At 43.5% G+C, this 18,227-nt stretch overlaps 1 protein-coding gene across 1 annotated transcript; it reads right to left on the bottom strand.

Moving 5' to 3' along the window:
- Positions 1-7,713: 7,713 nt before the first annotated feature.
- Positions 7,714-18,227, bottom strand: ubxn2a (UBX domain protein 2A). The gene is made up of 7 exons (XM_084314971.1): positions 18,107-18,227; positions 17,693-17,746; positions 16,345-16,462; positions 15,575-15,684; positions 13,168-13,305; positions 10,809-10,970; positions 7,714-9,425 (listed from the first exon to the last, which is right to left on the bottom strand). Exons 2-7 carry the CDS (start codon positions 17,725-17,727, stop codon positions 9,245-9,247), a joined length of 744 nt encoding a protein of 247 aa, XP_084171097.1. The 5' UTR covers positions 17,728-17,746; positions 18,107-18,227; the 3' UTR covers positions 7,714-9,244.

Raw genomic sequence — 18,227 nt, 5'->3', positions numbered from 1 at the left:
TCTACTGCACTGTCTTCTGTACTTGAAGTCTCCCTAGATATCGTTGACCAGACGGTCTACTACCGACGGCTCTCCTACCCCCCCTACCGGCCTACAACCGGGAGGACCCCTTCCAGAATTATCCTGCTATATCATTAAGAGTACCATAGATCTAATTCCCTAAGAGCCAGGTTGTATACTTGCTTCCTGCGTAACCAGAGATTGGACATTCAGTGTTGATTTGCCTACGAGTACTCATTTGCCTTACAAGTGCATTCAAATCATAAATGTAATAGTAACTATTATATGTACCTTTTGCTATATATTAAATATTTGATTATTACCTTTGTGTGGACCCGATTTCATTGTGGGAAAGTGTTCATCATATTTAGATATCGTGTACTGTATGGCCAGAAGTTAAAGTACATAAAGCGGTAGTGGTTTAATGATACCATACTTATCAATACAGTCAGGGAATTGTACCCCTCAGTTACAATCATTATTATTATTATTATTATTATTATTATTATTATTATTATTATTATTATTATTATTATTATTATTATTATTATTATTATTATTATTATTATATTTAGCCTTCTACTTAAATCCTGGCCGCTTATCCTTGAAGGACCTTGGCGTTTTTCTCTGTCTTTTCTTTTTATTCTCACAGGGGATTTCAATAAACCTGTCATCTGCTGTGTAATTGTGTTTGCATAACCGTTTTGATGTGACACACCGGCCGTTCCGCGCGGAACAGTTCACATGAAGCAGCAGCTTTGGTGTGGTCGGACTGGAATGTGCAAAATGCGGTTTGTTCCATTCAGCTGATGATGCGCTGACTCAAGGACACATTAGGTTTCTGGTTATTTGGAACAGGTAGAGGGGCAGGTGCCGCCAGTGCGTGAGAATGACTGTTAGGCTGAGCTCTCCTGCTAAATGTTACAAATAGTTCTCAGACCTGTCACATACCAAGTAAACAGTGAACCAGACATATTAGAACTGTAACCATTTTCATCATCATCATCATCCTTACCACCACCATCATCAGTGGTGTAGTGGGTAACACTGTCGCCTCACAGCTAGAAGGTCCAGGGTTCGATTCCCGCTTGGGGACCAGGTCTCCACTGCCCTTGGGAGGAAGGACGATGGGATGGGTCAAGTGCAGAGACTCAATCGCATCCGCAACCCAACAGCAATTGCATGTGTGTGTGTTCCTGTGTGTGTGCGCCGCCCATCGCATGTGTGTGTCACTGCATGCAGAATAAAGACTTCTTCAAAGTCCAGTTATATATATATATATCATCGTCGTCACCACCACGCCCTGTCCACAATAACATGTGTCTCTGGGCTCCCCTCCCCAGTTGGGACTCATGTGCACCTTTTAGTAGTCTAAGACCTAGTCCAAAGACCCTCTAAGGGCCCTCCCCCAGCCCGGGGGCCCTGGGTAATCAGAACCACTATTTCTCCAACTTCCAATGTCCCTGATCATCATACTCACCACCATGATTTTCATCACCATCATCCTCACCACCACCATCATCATCCTCACCACCATCACCACCATCACCATCATCCTAATCACCAGTCTCACCACCACCACCACCATCACCATCATCATAATCACCAGTCTCACCACCACCATCATCATCATCAGCATGGTAAATGGCTGCTTTTTTATATAGCGCTTTTATCCAAAGCGCTTTACAATTTGTTACTCACATTTTTACCCATTCACTCACACATTCACTCACACACCGATGGCGTAGGCAACCATGCACTACTCATCGGGAGCAATTAGGGGTTAAGTGTCTTGCTCAAGGACACATCGACATGCTGCCCAGGAGGAGCGGGAATCAAACCGGGAACCTCCGGATTGCCAGACGACTGCTCTACCTCCCGAGCCACTGTCGCCCCTGATCATCATAATCAATTATTTAGATAGTAAACAGCACTGTGCAGCTCTATTTGTTGATTTTTCAAAAGCGTTCAACTCTGTAGATCACAAACTGCTATTACAGAGACTTAGCTGTATTGGTCTTGGTGAAATGGCTCTGATTGGTTTAAGAACTTGAAAGTGTGCCTCAGTAGAAAAACTATTCCTCAGCCTCACTTACAGTGTCCCTCAAGGATACATTTGAGACCCTATTTTATTTTCTATTTTTATAAATGGTCATGGAATAAATCCAGCTAAGATTTAATTTAGTTTAGTTTAGTTTAGCTGTAAAATATATTGTCAGGGATAACACAACAAAGTTCAGGACTTATTTCCATCGTGGTCCCTGTTGTTCCATCAGTCCATCTATGCCCCTACAAGATGGAGACAGTTGTCCAACAACTACAACATGCCACATAACATAGTAATCTTTTTATATTTTCAAAACATGCAGTTAATAAGATAAATATGCTAATAATAATTTCCTCCATTTGCCTTCAAATGACCATGTCCTTATTTGGAGATGTTATCTAGTAGCCTCTGTTTGACCCTTTTCTTAAATACTTGTGGGTTCTGCACCTCCTTAATGGCAAGAAGCAGTTTATTCCATTCCATTCTCTCCATCATGGTTTTGAATCTGTACAGGTTCAGGTTTGCTACCCTTGCTTTGGTGTTGTGATTATGAACCTTCTTCTTAGTAATTGTCAAGCTAACTAGGGGCCCTCGTGTGGATCATCTTCAGTTGGATATGACCGGCTCCATCCTCAACTGGGAGCCATTGGAGCAGCAAGAACTGGGACCTGCCCACATGACTCCTGTGACCTATCCTTAGTACTGCTCGCCCCAGTCTGCCAGTAGCCAGGTCTTTAGTCTCCCAACTAGCATTTCCTGTATTCGATCTTGTATGCGTCACAGGTATGGCTAAGAATAAAGAGCTACAGTAGTATAAGCTGCTTTCATGTCATTAGAGCAAAAAGAGCAGAGGAGCCAGCACATTGCATCACAGGTGATTGGCATGCAGGCCTCAGACATATGATCCATTTGTATGCAGATGAGCGCTACCGGAGTCTCATGGCCAGTACAGAGAGACTCGGAAGGAGCTTCTATCCCCAGGCCATCAGGATGCTCAATGACAATGACACTATGTAACAACCCATCATTTACACACACTGCATACACATCACTTTAAACAAACACTCACCTTACCCCTCACTTTATTCACTTTAGACACTTTAACACACTTTATATTTATCTATTATTAAAGGGATTTGCACTACATTCATACCTCATTTGCACCCTACCCTATGTTTTGTACCTCTGCATTGTACCTCACTGTTACTCATTTTTACTCTGTATTGTATATATGTATATTGACTTTACTTACTTTTTACTTACTTCTTAATAACTTTTTTTTACTTACTTTCTTTTTACTGTATGTACTGTAGCACACTCTCAGGGGCTCATACAGAAACAAGCATTTCATCATAAAGTATTGTATTTTGTTGCGACAAATAATAAACAAACTTGAACTTGATGACACAATCATTTATATGGTTGATTGGTTGATTGATTGACAACTTTATTAACAGATTGCAGAATGGGTACAATACAGTACGGCTCAATACAAACAACTGCTAAGAGGATGCAGACCAGAAAAAGACTTTCGTCTTGTTTACATAAGGGTCCTGGCCACCGTAAATGCCCAAAACCCCCACCACCTCCTAATAGATGTATATATTCCCTCCCCGCCGTATGTATATTCCCCTCCCACCCACCCACCCCCTCCTAATGTACAGTCCCCTCCCCATCATATGTATATACTCTGTCAGGATCTAGGGGTAACAGTACTGTATATTTGAATACCGCCTATGTCACAAATGTATCAGTACTAAATACCTATATGTCCCTATGCCATAAATGTCATGTATGTTATGTATGTCATAAATGTCTATATGAATTGAAAATGGGGGACCCTGATGGAAACAAGACAAACGTCTTTCTCAGGTCTGCATCCCCTTAACAATTGTATGTATTGAGCCGTACTGTATTGTACCCATTCTGCAATCTGTTAAATAAAGTTTTCATTCATTCATTCATTCCTCCATTTTCACCCTGAATCAAGCCATAGAGGTCTTTCAATCACCGCAGCTTTCACTGCTAAAAACTAAAAACGGGTCCTGAATTCAGAAAAGACCAAAATATCTAACCTTTACTCGTTCTCGTTCTAAAGTAGCTGATCCAGACTTTAGAAGGTACATGTCTAGAAAGAGTGGCTTCTTACAAACACCTAGACATATGGCTTGATGAGTTGGCTTTAATGTGCATATTGATAATCTATTGAAAAAGCTTAGGTTTAAATTTGAGGTTTTCCACCATTAAAAAAAGTTTCCACTTGAAGCCAGAAAGAAAATCGTATTGTATTGTGCAAAGCTCACTTCTGTCTGTATTGGATTGTGGTGATGCGATTCACATGCAATTGGACTCTGTTTATCATGATGCATTACGTTTTGTAACAAGTGCAGGCTCACGCACTCAACATTGCACTTTATGAATCTTTAGGATCTCTCAATGGAGAAATATACACATGTTGATATTCATTGTCAAGACATTAGGTAAACTACCTACTTATATCAACAGCCTTTTGTCTTATTATACCAGCAACTATAGCATTAGATCTACTAATCTGATTATTTTAAATGTCCCCAGGGTGTACAAAGCTTGATAAAATTGCTTTCTCCCTTTATGCACCTTGGGTATATAATATAATATAATACCATTACCTTCCAAGCATATTTAAATGTATTTTACAAACTGCCCTGAAGGAAACATGTTGTTGTTTTACATAACCTTGAGGTGGACTGTGTTATGGATATCTCTGGATATCTGCTAGAGGTACGCCTCTCTTCTTTTACTCTTTCCCATGTGTAGCTTTTATGTATTGTATTGTGTTCTATTATGTGAAATATTTTTGTTGCTTATGCTGCCATCTTGACCAGGATTCCCTTGAAGAAGAGTGTGTATCTCAATGGTACCTCCCTGGATACATAAATTAAATAAATAAGAAATCACCATCACCACCAACATCATCCTTATCCTCACCACCACCATCATCATCATCACCACCACTACCAATATCATCCTTATCCTTACCACCACCATCATCATCATCATCATCACCAACACTACCACCAACATCATCCTTATCCTCACCACCATCATCATCATCAGCAACACTACCACCAACATCATCCTTATCCTCACCACCATCATCATCATCACCAACACTACCACCAACATCATCCTTATCCTCACCACCATCATCATCATCAGCAACACTACCACCAACATCATCCTTATCCTCACCACCATCATCAGCAACACTACCACCAACATCATCCTTATCCTCACCACCAACACTACCACCAACATCATCCTTATCCTCACCACCATCATCAGCAACACTACCACCAACATCATCCTTATCCTCACCACCATCATCAGCAACACTACCACCAACATCATCCTTATCCTCACCACCAACACTACCACCAACATCATCCTTATCCTCACCACCACCATCATCATCATCATCATCATCACCAACACTACCACCAACATCATCCTTATCCTCACCACCATCATCCTCCTCCTTATCATCACCATCATCATGAACACCATCACGAGACAGGCAATGCTGACCCAGGCCATGAATCATTCTAGGCAATATTTTCCATTTAAATGACATAAATGACCCTGCTGATCTCTTTGCATTCCTTGTCTGGTTATGTTTTGCATGCCTATAGTTTCCATATTTTATATCCCTGAAAATAGAGGACTCGTCAATGTTTGAGGCAATGCTTTCAATGCTTGCCCTTCGTGCCCAACAATGGACTCTTATCTCCCCTGCAAACAATAAATGATGTTAAAGCTGATTACCTGCAGTACAGAGCAGCTCTATCCAGAGCCTGCCAGCACGCAGGTCAGAGACACTAAAACCCAGACTTACCCTCAAATTCCAAACATTCAAGCTCCTTAGAACCAAAACCCACACCACTGACAAGAAGGGAAAAAAGGGGTGTCACCACACAGAGGTCGGGCATATGACCTGCATTAGAACAAGGTATGGTTAGGATAATGCTAAATAATGCGTGAAGAAGAATGCGCAAAATGAAAGCTTGGTTGCCAGTACACGTAAAAAAATAAGAGAAAAAAGAAAAAAAGGTCAAAGTAAGGGCAAAGTAATTCCGTGCATGCTTAGTCTTATTAAGTATGTGGCAGAGAGGAAATGTGACTTCTTTTATTCTTTAAGCAGACCCCCCCCCCCTCCCTTCCCCCGTGGGTACTGGCCAAGAACCCATACATGTGCAGGTCGACCTACTGTAACAGAGAGCTACTTCTAAAGTGAGGTGAAATGAATGATGTTAAGGACATTCCTGTAGCGTGGAGGTTTTTTCCTTTTATTCTGTACAGGCATACTGTACGTCCTCTGGCCCGGCACTTCTCTCTGCTGCTTTAAATATTCAACATGGATAATGGCGTTCGCCTTCCTGAGGCCAGACAAAAAAGCCTTGGAAAGGAGCACGGATGCATGTGCACACACACGTGCAAGCAAACACTCTACACACACACACGTGCAAGCAAACACACACACCTGAAAATATGAGGACGTCCCACTCAGCTGGAAATGAAGTGGAAAAAAACACAGTTGAAGCTGCAGTCTTGATGGATTAAACTCTACTTCACCCCACCCTCTTCAGACTTTTTTCCTCTCTTAATCTATTTTGTAGTCCAGGAATCTCTATGTCCTTGTCCCAGAAACAGGGAAGCAACATTAAGACCACAGTAGTGAAATATGTCTGTGTGTCTGTGTGTGGGGGGTTACAATGCATACACAATCATCAAGTCAATGCTTTTCCAAAATAAATCCCACTGCATCCCCTCTCATTGTGATATCTGACTGCTTTGACATCAGTGACCCCTCCTTCTAATCAACATTCCCTCTCGCCGTGATATCGGACTGCTTTGACATCAGTGACCCCTCCTTCTAATCATCATTCCCTCTCGCCGTGATATCGGACTGCTTTGACATCGGTGACCCCTCCTTCTAATCATCATTCCCTCTCGCTGTGATATCGGACTGCTTTGACATCGGTGACCCCTCCTTCTAATCATCATTCCCTCTCGCTGTGATATCGGACTGCTTTGACATCAGTGACCCCTCCTACTAGGTCCCGGCAGACTGGCACATGAAACTTGTTGAACAGATGTCACACATCCCATCTGCATCCATTTTTCATGTGTGCATGTAAACATCAATAACATTTATTCAATAAAATAAGGATGCAAAATGGCATGTGTGAAATCATCTCAGGTTGCACTGATATAGTGATATTGGACCAATACATGGCTAAAAACAATGCAATGTAAATAGCCAATACCACAATCCATATGTTTACATGTCAGAAATCAAAGCAAAGCACATACTGTATAGGATAATAATAGATCTAATGGAGAATAATAATGGATTATACCTCCATCTTTCTGTCTACTGACCCCAAAACAAATGGTCTAATCTAAAGTGTATATTGTTCAGTAAATGTAATTGAATTGATACGCAGTAGTGACCAACACTTGTCTAGGCAGTGAAATTGTAGTACTGGTGCATCACATAAAACTGGAACAATATCTATTATTTGAGGAGTATGCTTTTTTAATATAGAGGGTGTTACTTCTCTGAAAAGATGCAGAACAAATTAAGACAGTCAAGAACAATGAATATGAAACGAAACCTCCCCAAATGAAGATAAACGCTGATACAACTAAATATATCCGACAGCCATCAACAGTCATGCCTTTCGTCAACACGAATGACAGGTTGTCATTTCACATTCCTACCCATATTAAAAGGTGTGAAGACAATCATTAATGAAAACAACGCATGGGCAAACGTACACTATATGATCCTTAAATACAAACTTGATCCCAAAATACGAAACTGAAATCCCAACAAACTGACCCCTTGCTTTTGCTGTGTGAGGTGTTGCATACGAATGAGTCCAGTCCAGAATCCTTGGTGCTCACTGTTTAGGAAGACCTTGAAGAGTCTGCTCTGGAGGAGGGGGGAACCCAGACAGACAGACAGACAGACTAGGAAAACCGCCTGTGCGAGTGTGCGGGCAGCATTGGTTTGCTTTGAGGAAGCCTCCCTGTGATATGTGGAGCTGCGTTGACGGGTTTATCTAGTCCTCCGGGGGAAGAGGACAGAGACCGGCGCTAACAGAAAGCATCAGTAGCCTCTTTGAAGATGGAAGAAATATGGAATGAGTGATATCTCATCTGACCAATGGTGGTGTAGGTACTGATATCCCCGCTCAGATAGGGGGGGGTTCATTGCAAGGGTCTCAAAGCGCACGATGTAGAGTTGACTCGGGAGAGTGATTAAACATCAGGACTACCCGGGATAATAGAGGGCGTTGAAGTGTGTGGCGTGTTAATTAAGATTATTACATGGCGTTTTAACATTTGCCGAAATGCTTGATTGTGATTGGTCAATAGCGCTCGGCAGAGGTCCGTTATTACTCGATAACGGACCTCTGCCGAGCAATAATGACCGCTGTTCGCAGCTGGAGCAATCAAGCCCACTTACACACACTGCATCAGTGCAACCGAGCAATAATGACCGCTGTTCGCAGCTGGAGCAATCAAGCCCACTGACACACACTGCATCAGCGGCGATAATAATAATAACTTTATTTGGGCTGACAGAGCCACAGAACAACTGCGTCTGCATTTGATCTCGTCTTGTCGATGGTGTAAAATGAATTAGGTATATTGTTAGTAAGTTAGCCATGTAATAAGCGGGATAATGTATAGCCTATACTCGGTCATTGTCGCAAAATAATTGACCTTCACTACGTTTATAACTCCGTGTCGGTCAATTATTTTGCGACAATGACCTCGTAGCTATACATTATCCCTTACGTAATGAAGGTATTGCTGCTTATACTGATATGATTGCAGTAGGGATCAAGGCAAGGGGCGGGGACCTCAGGTGCATTAGCAGGATCAACTCAGGGAGGCGGATACAGGGGTTGGGGTTAGGGGGGGGGGGGGGTCAGTAAACCTCCGGACTAGCCATAATAATAGAGAGAGGGGTCAGTGCAGTGAAGGGGCAAATTATGGGATATTTTATTACTTTTACATAAAAATCAAGATATGCTTATTACTTTCTTTTTAATGACTCTTTTTTAATGATCTTTTTTTAATGGTCTGAGAGACCATTGTGGCAGCAGTAATTCTGGCGGTCTGAGGGTTAAGCATCCCTATTGCTCAGTGTCCAAAGGGTGCCTCTGTGCTCAGGGGTCTCTGAACGATGACGGCGTTGGTTAGGTCCGCCTCCTCCAGACTCAGCTCCTCCTCCCTCAGCTCACGGAAGGGGAGTGATGTCGTCAGGACGAATGGCGGACAAGTCTTCTGGCATCGCGCCACAAAGTTTTGAACATCACTGATCCTGAAGAGAGAGAGAGAGAGAGAGAGAGAGAGAGAGAGAGAGAGAGAGAGAGAGAGAGAGAGAGAGAGAGAGAGAGAGAGAGAACACTCAATGTGAATATTCACAAACTGATCATTTGTACAACAATGGACAATGGCTACTGGGGCGACAGTGGCTCGGGAGGTAGAGCAGTCGTCTGGCAATCCGGAGATTCCTGGTTTGATTCCCGCTCCTCCCGGGCAGCGTGTCGATGTGTCCTTGAGCAAGACACTTAACCCCTAATTGCTCCCGATGAGCAGGTTGGAACCTTGCATGGTTGCCTCCGCCGTTGGTGTGTGAATGTGTGAGTGAATGGGTAAAATGTGATTGTAAAGCGCTTTGGATAAAAGCGCTATTATAAATGCAGCCATTTACCATTTACTGGAGGTTAATAACTAATATTATCTACAGATAAAAATACAGTTTTTGCATCCGTGCATGGAACAGCAAAGCATTCCCCGCCAAAATACTATCCTCGCAGTCAGCTACACACAATTTCTATACTATAACTACACTATAACATCATCCATTATTAAGTCCAACACCACATACTGCATGCATGCAAGGCCTCCTATAGCTTCTCACACACACACACGTCACACACACACACACACACACGCACACACGCTTTCAGCCGTCCATCCCTCAGCTTACCCCATTACATAAATGCTGCATCCGAGTTACGCAATCCCTCTCTAGGGATTTTATAGAGCCACGCTGTCTCCCGCTCTTCTCAGATGATGTTTTTCTGCAGGCCCCATGCACTGGCAGAGGATAACAACCACCATGCTGCATTACGTCATCTCCAATGACTATGCTTGAGTACCCTGAAGCCCAAGTTAAGTTCTCTCTCTCTCTCTCTCTCCCATACATTTTAAGGAATCTGTGGCAATCATCCTTTTTTAACAAAAGTAAGAAGAGATGTTGATGTTTTTCTTCACACTCTGACTCTCTCTCTCTCTCTCTCTCTCTCTCTCTATCTCTCTCTCTCTCACTCTCTTTCTCTGAAATTATAATTATGAATTCCCTAATATAACTCCCAAAGTGCAGGCAAGGTTTAGCTGGTTTACCTGAAAAGTATCGTGACAGCAGTATCACGCTGTACAGAGACATGTGTGTGTGTAGCTGTAAATCAGGGGGTGGTGGTTCAAAGAGCAATTTAGGAGTTAACTCTGTTAAGATAACAATGATAAACAATGATCGAGAAATGACTTCTTAGTTGCTGTTCAAAAAGAACCAGTAATTTTGACCAATTATTCCAAGAATTTGATGTGATCAACAGCCCTGCTGACTGGGTAATCCGGCCTCTACTCCCAGATTAGATTAAAAGCAACAATGGTCAAACCTCACTAGTGGGATACGCACCGATGTGATAGGTTGAACCTCTGTACCAGCCTTCTGCCGTCGGCCAACCAGATCTGCAGGGACGTGACAGGGAGGGCGTGGTCCAGTGTTACCATGGGGATATGAGAAGACTCTCCATCTTCGTGCACAGACGCCGAGTGAGCCACAACTCTGGGCGCAACGCTTGGATAATGTAAAGAAGTGAAATGCAGATGACAAAACAGTACGCAACAGATGTATTCATACTGTATATTCCTTCACTGTCTCCACTGCCTTTGGGTGAATGAATGAATGAATGAATGAAAACTTTATTTAACAGATTGCAGAATGGGTACAATACAGTACGGCTCAATACACACAATTGTTAAGGGGATGCAGACCAGAGAAAGACGTTTGTCTTGTTTACATCAGGGTCCCCCATTTTCAATTCATAGTGTCAGTGGATGTGTGGATTGGAAGGTGCATCTGGAACATTCCAGAAGAATATTGTGGGATCTCAACTCCTTAAACAGTTTTTGTATTGCCAATGTTCAGGTTCAGCGCATCAGGAGAGGGACGTTCCCTTCTGCCTAGAATGCTTCTCACTTCTACAGACATTTGGAGTTAGAGGGACACCTAGTGGCATGTAAGTGTATGACACCTTCATTGGTTTTATAACAGTGCCATATCTCCACAGTCATGTTATCATGTATCACCCTTGTTGCCATTCGGTTATTTATGGATTATGGTGGTGGGTAAACTATAACTACAGCCAATTATCAGCATGTTTATGTTTATGTTTATTAAAGGATCCCCATTAGAGACACATGAAAGAGCCTCTAGTCTTCCTGGGGTCCTGGACAAAACAAATACAATACAAATGTACAACTAAAAATACGAATAAAAAATCAAAAAAACACATTTAAAGATTAACACAAATATACAAATTCACATTATAAAATCTAACATTCCAGTCAAAAAGATTATTAAAAAAAATACACAGATAACAGGTACATACTTGACAAGTTTGCAAGATATCTAAAGGGGAACTATTTTACTATTTCTTTCACTATTTGGGCACTTTTACACCATTCCTGTGAGTCTATGGAACACCTCTGTACGTTTTTTTTGTAGTTTTTTTTAAATCATTGTTTTGTATTTCTAATCAAGTACTCAAAAACAGCATTTTTCTACCTCAAGATCTTAAGCCGTTTTGAGGCTGGGCTCCAACCACTGTGTGGCCTGGTGCCAACTGCCACACCAACTGCCACATTATTATGCAGCTGAGAAATCTCTGACATCACAGATATGCAAATTTTCAGATGACTCAGTTCAGTGAGGGTGAATATTGTGAGAGGAGAATTGGAAGAATGCGCCAATATGAGAATTAGAGACATAGATCCTATTAATATAAGTCCACATAGCTAGGAAACAATGCTAAACACTGAAAAAGGCCATTTATAAGATAGTACCCTTAATATATATATTTTTTTAAGTAATTTTATTATGTATTGTGGATTAGATGTTTTTCGGCAGAGCATTCCTTGTACTATTGACCTATATGCCAGTGAGTTTGAGAAATTTTTATTTTGGTGCTGTTTTTGTTCTGATGTTACCAGAAGCATGGAGAACAACAGCTAATATAAATTAAAAAAAATATACAGATACTTTAATGAGAGTGTCTCGTTTCATTCAAGACTATTTCAAGGTACAACTATTGTTTGTATCTTACAACTGATGATACTATTAACATGCCCTCTGAATTTGGATCATGAAGACGTATAATAACTGAAAGGGGAATTAAACCCTAACCCGTTGTTGTGTGGTAGTGAAACCGTTAACCCTTTGTAGTGTGGTAGTGAAACCGTTAACCCTGAAAGGGTTAATCTGCAAAAAGCTGAACTCTTAATTTTTCCCAGCTTGGTTTCCAATGTTTCTTTAGATTCTTTTCATCAACATCATTTTATTGAGCTGTAACTAACGCAACACAAAGATTCACACAAAGACAAGTTCAAACGCATTAACACATTGGGGACGGGCCATGTATAAATCCGTGTTTCAACTCAACTCAATTGACAATGAGAATGGACAGATAGCAATACTATAAAGTATAGATTTAGCTGTACAAACACCCCCACGTTTGTTTACATTTGCTGGCCCTCTACCATTATATTAGACGGGCCCCAATGGCCATCAATGTGTTAACTCTCAATACACTACAAAACAAAATAAATGTGTGCAAGACTGTTTACAGCTTTGGGATATATATGCGTGAGGTTGTGCGTGAGTTTTTTTTAACTGGCCCTTTAAGAATGTGGGTAAACTTCGTATTTGTATTAACAAATACAAAATGTGGGTTAACTTAGTCTAGGTGGGTGTTCTGTTCCTGACGCCGGCTCACCTCCCAAGCCGGTAGCCTCGTCCACTGAAGGGGTGGAACTCTCTCTTCCTCGGGACGTGCATCTCCTCTGTCAGGTCCTCCACGTTGACCTGCAGCTCCTCCTCCTCAGCCCGGCTCTCCCACTCTGTTGGGAGCTCCCTGGGACAGGGAGAGAATAGAATAGATCTTTATTTGTCATTGTTGGTACAACGAAAGTTTGTTAGGAACATCACCACTGACCAGGCTACCACTCTGTTGGGAGCTCCCTGGGACAGGGAGAGACCAGGCTACTACTCTGTTGGGAGCTCCCTGGGACAGGGAGAGACCAGGCTACTACTCTGTTGGGAGCTCCCTGGGACAGGGAGAGACCAGGCTACTACTCTGTTGGGAGCTCCCTGGGACAGGGAGAGACCAGGCTACTACTCTCCCACTGTTGGGAGCGCCCTGGGACAGGGAGAGACCAGGCTACTACTCTGTTGGGAGCTCCCTGGGACAGGGAGAGACCAGGCTACTACTCTCTGTTGGGAGCTCCCTGGGACAGGGAGAGACCAGGCTACTACTCTGTTGGGAGCTCCCTGGGACAGGGAGAGACCAGGCTACTACTCTCCCACTGTTGGGAGCGCCCTGGGACAGGGAGAGACCAGGCTACTACTCTGTTGGGAGCTCCCTGGGACAGGGAGAGACCAGGCTACCACTCTGTTGGGAGCTCCCTGGGACAGGGAGAGACCAGGCTACTACTCTGTTGGGAGCTCCCTGGGACAGGGAGAGACCAGGCTACTACTCTGTTGGGAGCTCCCTGGGACAGGGAGAGACCAGGCTACTACTCTCTGTTGGGAGCTCCCTGGGACAGGGAGAGACCAGGCTACTACTCTCTGTTGGGAGCTCCCTGGGACAGGGAGAGACCAGGCTACTGCTCTGTTGGGAGCTCCCTGGGACAGGGAGAGACCAGGCTACTGCTCTGTTGGGAGCTACCTGGGACAGGGAGAGACCAGGCTACTACTCTCTGTTGGGAGCTCCCTGGGACAGGGAGAGACCAGGCTACTGCTCTGTTGGGAGCTCCCTGGGACAGGGAGAGACCAGGCTACTACTCTCTGTTGGGAGCTACCTGGGACAGGGAGAGACCAGGCTACTACTCTCTGTTGGGAGCTCCCTGGGACAGGGAGAGACCAGGCTACTACTCTCTGTTGGGAGCTCCCTGGGACAGGGAGAGACCAGGCTACTACTCTCTGTTGGGAGCTCCCTGGGACAGGGAGAGACCAGGCTACTACTCTCTGTTGGGAGCTCCCTGGGACAGGGAGAGACCAGGCTACTACTCTCTGTTGGGAGCTCCCTGGGACAGGGAGAGACCAGGCTACTACTCTCTGTTGGGAGCTCCCTGGGACAGGGAGAGACCAGGCTACTACTCTCTGTTGGGAGCTCCCTGGGACAGGGAGAGACCAGGCTACTACTCTCTGTTGGGAGCTCCCTGGGACAGGGAGAGACCAGGCTACTACTCTCTATTCATATGAATCAATATGACGAATGAGAGCTCTAAATACCTTTATGCTCTTTTCTATTTTATCTCGCCTGGTCGGGATCTTTAGGGTTTGACTTTTTTTTTTTTCTAGTCCCCAATTTCCCCCTTGGGACCAAAGAGGTTAATTGATGAATTGATTATTTTCTTGACAGATTGCTGATGTTAGTTTGATACTCAGCGGTTTATACACTGGTCCCTTGCTTCCCATTTCCACCCTGGGGACAGATTGTTGATCGATTCCTTTCTTGATAAATTGCTGGCCTTGTCTTGTGTCTCTAGCCTTGTTTCCAATACCCATTGGTTTTGACCAAGAGGGTAAAAAGGTCCCCTTTGAATTTGGACCAGAAAAAACTGCAGAAATGCTTGTGGATCTGTAGGCCGTCTTTGGACATCCTTTCTCCCATTGAAAACCTATATTGCACCAAGCATAACTTATTGTCCTTATAATAACCTTATGGTTTAGACACATATTAACCCTTTTTGGTGTGGTAGTGAAACCGTTAACCCTTCGGTTAACCGTCCTTCGGATGAGACGCTAAACTGAGGTCCTGACTGAATCTCGTTCGTTAAAGAACCCAGGACGCCTATCGCAAAGAGTAGGGGGTTTCCAGACATTCCTGGCCAAATTTCCAATCAGGTCTGACATCAAGGGCACCTAATCATCCCTTCCCCATAATTGGCTGATATCAATCCCTGTCTCCTGAGCCGTTCAGCCATTGTGTAGTGTGCTGTGTGCCTGGTGCCAGTGTATGGCAGCCATTGAGCCTGCATAGCCCAAGGTTGGGTGCTACCAGTGGTGGTGAAGGAGGACATTTCCACCCTACATTGTGGGGAGCGCTTTGAGTGTCTAGAAAAGCGCTATATAAATGTAATGAATGAATGTATATAGGGAGGTTCTTATCTCAAACTTACCCCCGTTTGATGGCCTCCAGGAAGTCCTGGTTCTCTGGTATGGAGTAGCTACGGAACTCCTCGTTGTTGACAGTGAAACCATCCTTCCACAGCCTCACAACCAACTCAACCTGGAACACGGAAATCTACAGTGATTCCTTGACAAGGTGCCTGCTTGTGTGTAGTATTCCACTTGCAGCCAGTTATAGACCTTTCCTATATTTAATTCGGTATGATGGCGAGATTATAGATAGTCCCTGGAGTTTGCTTCATATGGCAACTGTAACCGATTGGACGTGGGACCATAGGATCCACAGGCAGCCGCAGTAACCAGCTGAGCTAAAGGATCCGACCCGTTAGCAGGTGCTGTTTAAACCATGTGAGCCCGTAGCCATGGTAGAGTCAGAGTGACAAGGTTATTTGATATTACAAGGGTATTACTGTACATGAGAATGTGCACTTTTTCTTCCGTTTGTACTTGATGTAAGTCACGAATCAGCCACACCACCAATGGACCTACAGTATCTCAAACGCAGCCCTCTTTTCTTGATCCTCCAATCACAGTGGTTTGGGGGACTAAAGCTGAGTCCTCAGTGCTGTGTGCATAGCAGCCTCATTTTCTTTACACCTTTACATTGCAGGACAGATCACCTGGCTGCTTGCTACACAGGAAGACCTATTGTTTGGCTGAAATATTATTGTTTCAGTATAATTCTTGCGGCAGTGGGGGGTGGTGACGGCATTGTAATGGTCTACTTTCAAAGATGAAGTGGGGTGACGTGTTCCCTGACCTTTGTGGTCCCTGAGGCGTCGTTGCAGATCTTCTCCACTTCATCGAGAAGGTCCTCCACTGAGAAGCTTCGCCTCATCGGACCCTCCGCCTCTTCAGCATGTTCTCTGCCATCAACCCTTTTAGAAACAGCCTAGTTCATTAAGGGCTCACTAGGCCATGTAAACCTATGGGTTCTTTCTCGGAGGCAACTTATGGTAGCAACTATGCTATAATGATGTATGGAATAAAGCTGTAAAGGAATGTGAATCCCTACCCACATTCAAAACCGCTCTTAAAGAGCACCTACGGGAGGCTGCAATTCAAAACTGGCCACCATAAATGTCCAAACCCCCCACCACCTCCTAATAGACAGTCTCCTCCCCACCGCATGTATATATTCTCTCCCCGCCGTATATGTATATTTCTCTCCCACCCACCCACCCCCTCCTAATGTACAGTCCCCTCCCCATCATATGTATATACTCTGTCAGGATCTATGAGTAACAGTACTGTATATTTGATTACCGTATATGTCACAAATGTATCAGTACTGTCATAAATGTCAATATGAAATGAAAATGGGGGACCCTGATGTAAACAAGACAAACATCTTTCTCTGGTCTGCATCCCCTTAACAATTGTGTGTATTGTACCCATTCTGCAATCTGTTAAATAAAGTTTTCATTCATTCACCCAACGCCGGAAATAATGCAGTGTTGACCAGTTTATAAAACATTTAAAATGGTTATTAGCAACGCCGAGCTTTCAAACCATCCCGTATCTCTGTCCGAAACCCTCGTGCAACTGTGAGTACCTTTGAAACTTCTCTGTGATACTGGTATAACGAATGGTTCGGTTAGAACCGCTCCCCCACCCACCCACCCACCCACCCACCCCTCCTACCCAACCGCCCCCCCACCCACCCACCCACCTCCAATGTACAGTCCCCCCCCAACCCCACCCCACCTACCCAACCTCCTCCAATGTACAGTTTCTAAGTCAAATGTATATACTCTCTTTTCTGGACTTTTTTTTTTATCACAAACAGTACTGTATTTGCAAATCTGGTATGTCATAAATGTATAGATGTAGCAGTACTGTCTATCTGTATGTCATGTATGTCATATATGTTATGATGAATTGAAAATGGGGGACCCTGATCATGTAAACAAGACGAAAGTCTTTCTCTGGTCTGCATCCCCTTAACAATTGTGTGTATTGAGCTGTACTGTACTGTACCCATTCTGCAATCTGTTAAAGTTTTCAATCAATCAATCAATGGAGTTATGTACCCAAGCTTAGGTCTACCAAGAATGCTTACAAACCAATTAATTAAATTGTGCGGAACGAAAACGGTTGAAACTTACCAATTTTCATCGTTCTCACTCTCTATGTTTTTCATGATGTTCTGTATTTTCCATCTAAAGAAAAACAACACATGGGACACAGAAGATAGATCATTTGGAAATATTGTGCTAACATGATGTGAGTGACCAATCATAAAACAATCCTCCTACGCTCATAATATGAAGCAATTAATTGATATTCAAACACAAAAGGCTATGGTCATATTGCGATTTAGACACATTTTGACAAATAGGTCAAAATCGGACACCGAGATCAAAACAAGCATCCATAATTACATAAGGGGGCGTCTATAAACACACTCGCGTGTAGCGACACGGTTCTATGCAGCGCACCCGCCCCACACACATCCATACGTAAACAATACATTTTCTTTTGCATGCACGGATTAATGTGAACATCAAATATCGATTTACCAGTTCGTATTTTCGGTGTAATCCTGAGCTAGAGCTACACACGCAGGCATAACTTTAGGGCAGCTGCTCTTCTGCTGAGCAATAGCTGTGACGTCGGCCTATACGCAATGCCGTCTGCTCC

Source organism: Notolepis coatsorum, assembly GCF_963971535.1.
Source record: "Notolepis coatsorum genome assembly, chromosome: 5".
NCBI lineage: Eukaryota > Metazoa > Chordata > Actinopteri > Aulopiformes > Paralepididae > Notolepis > Notolepis coatsorum.
The sequence above is the reverse complement of the archived record's forward strand: the minus strand, read 5'-3'. Positions and strand labels throughout refer to the sequence as shown.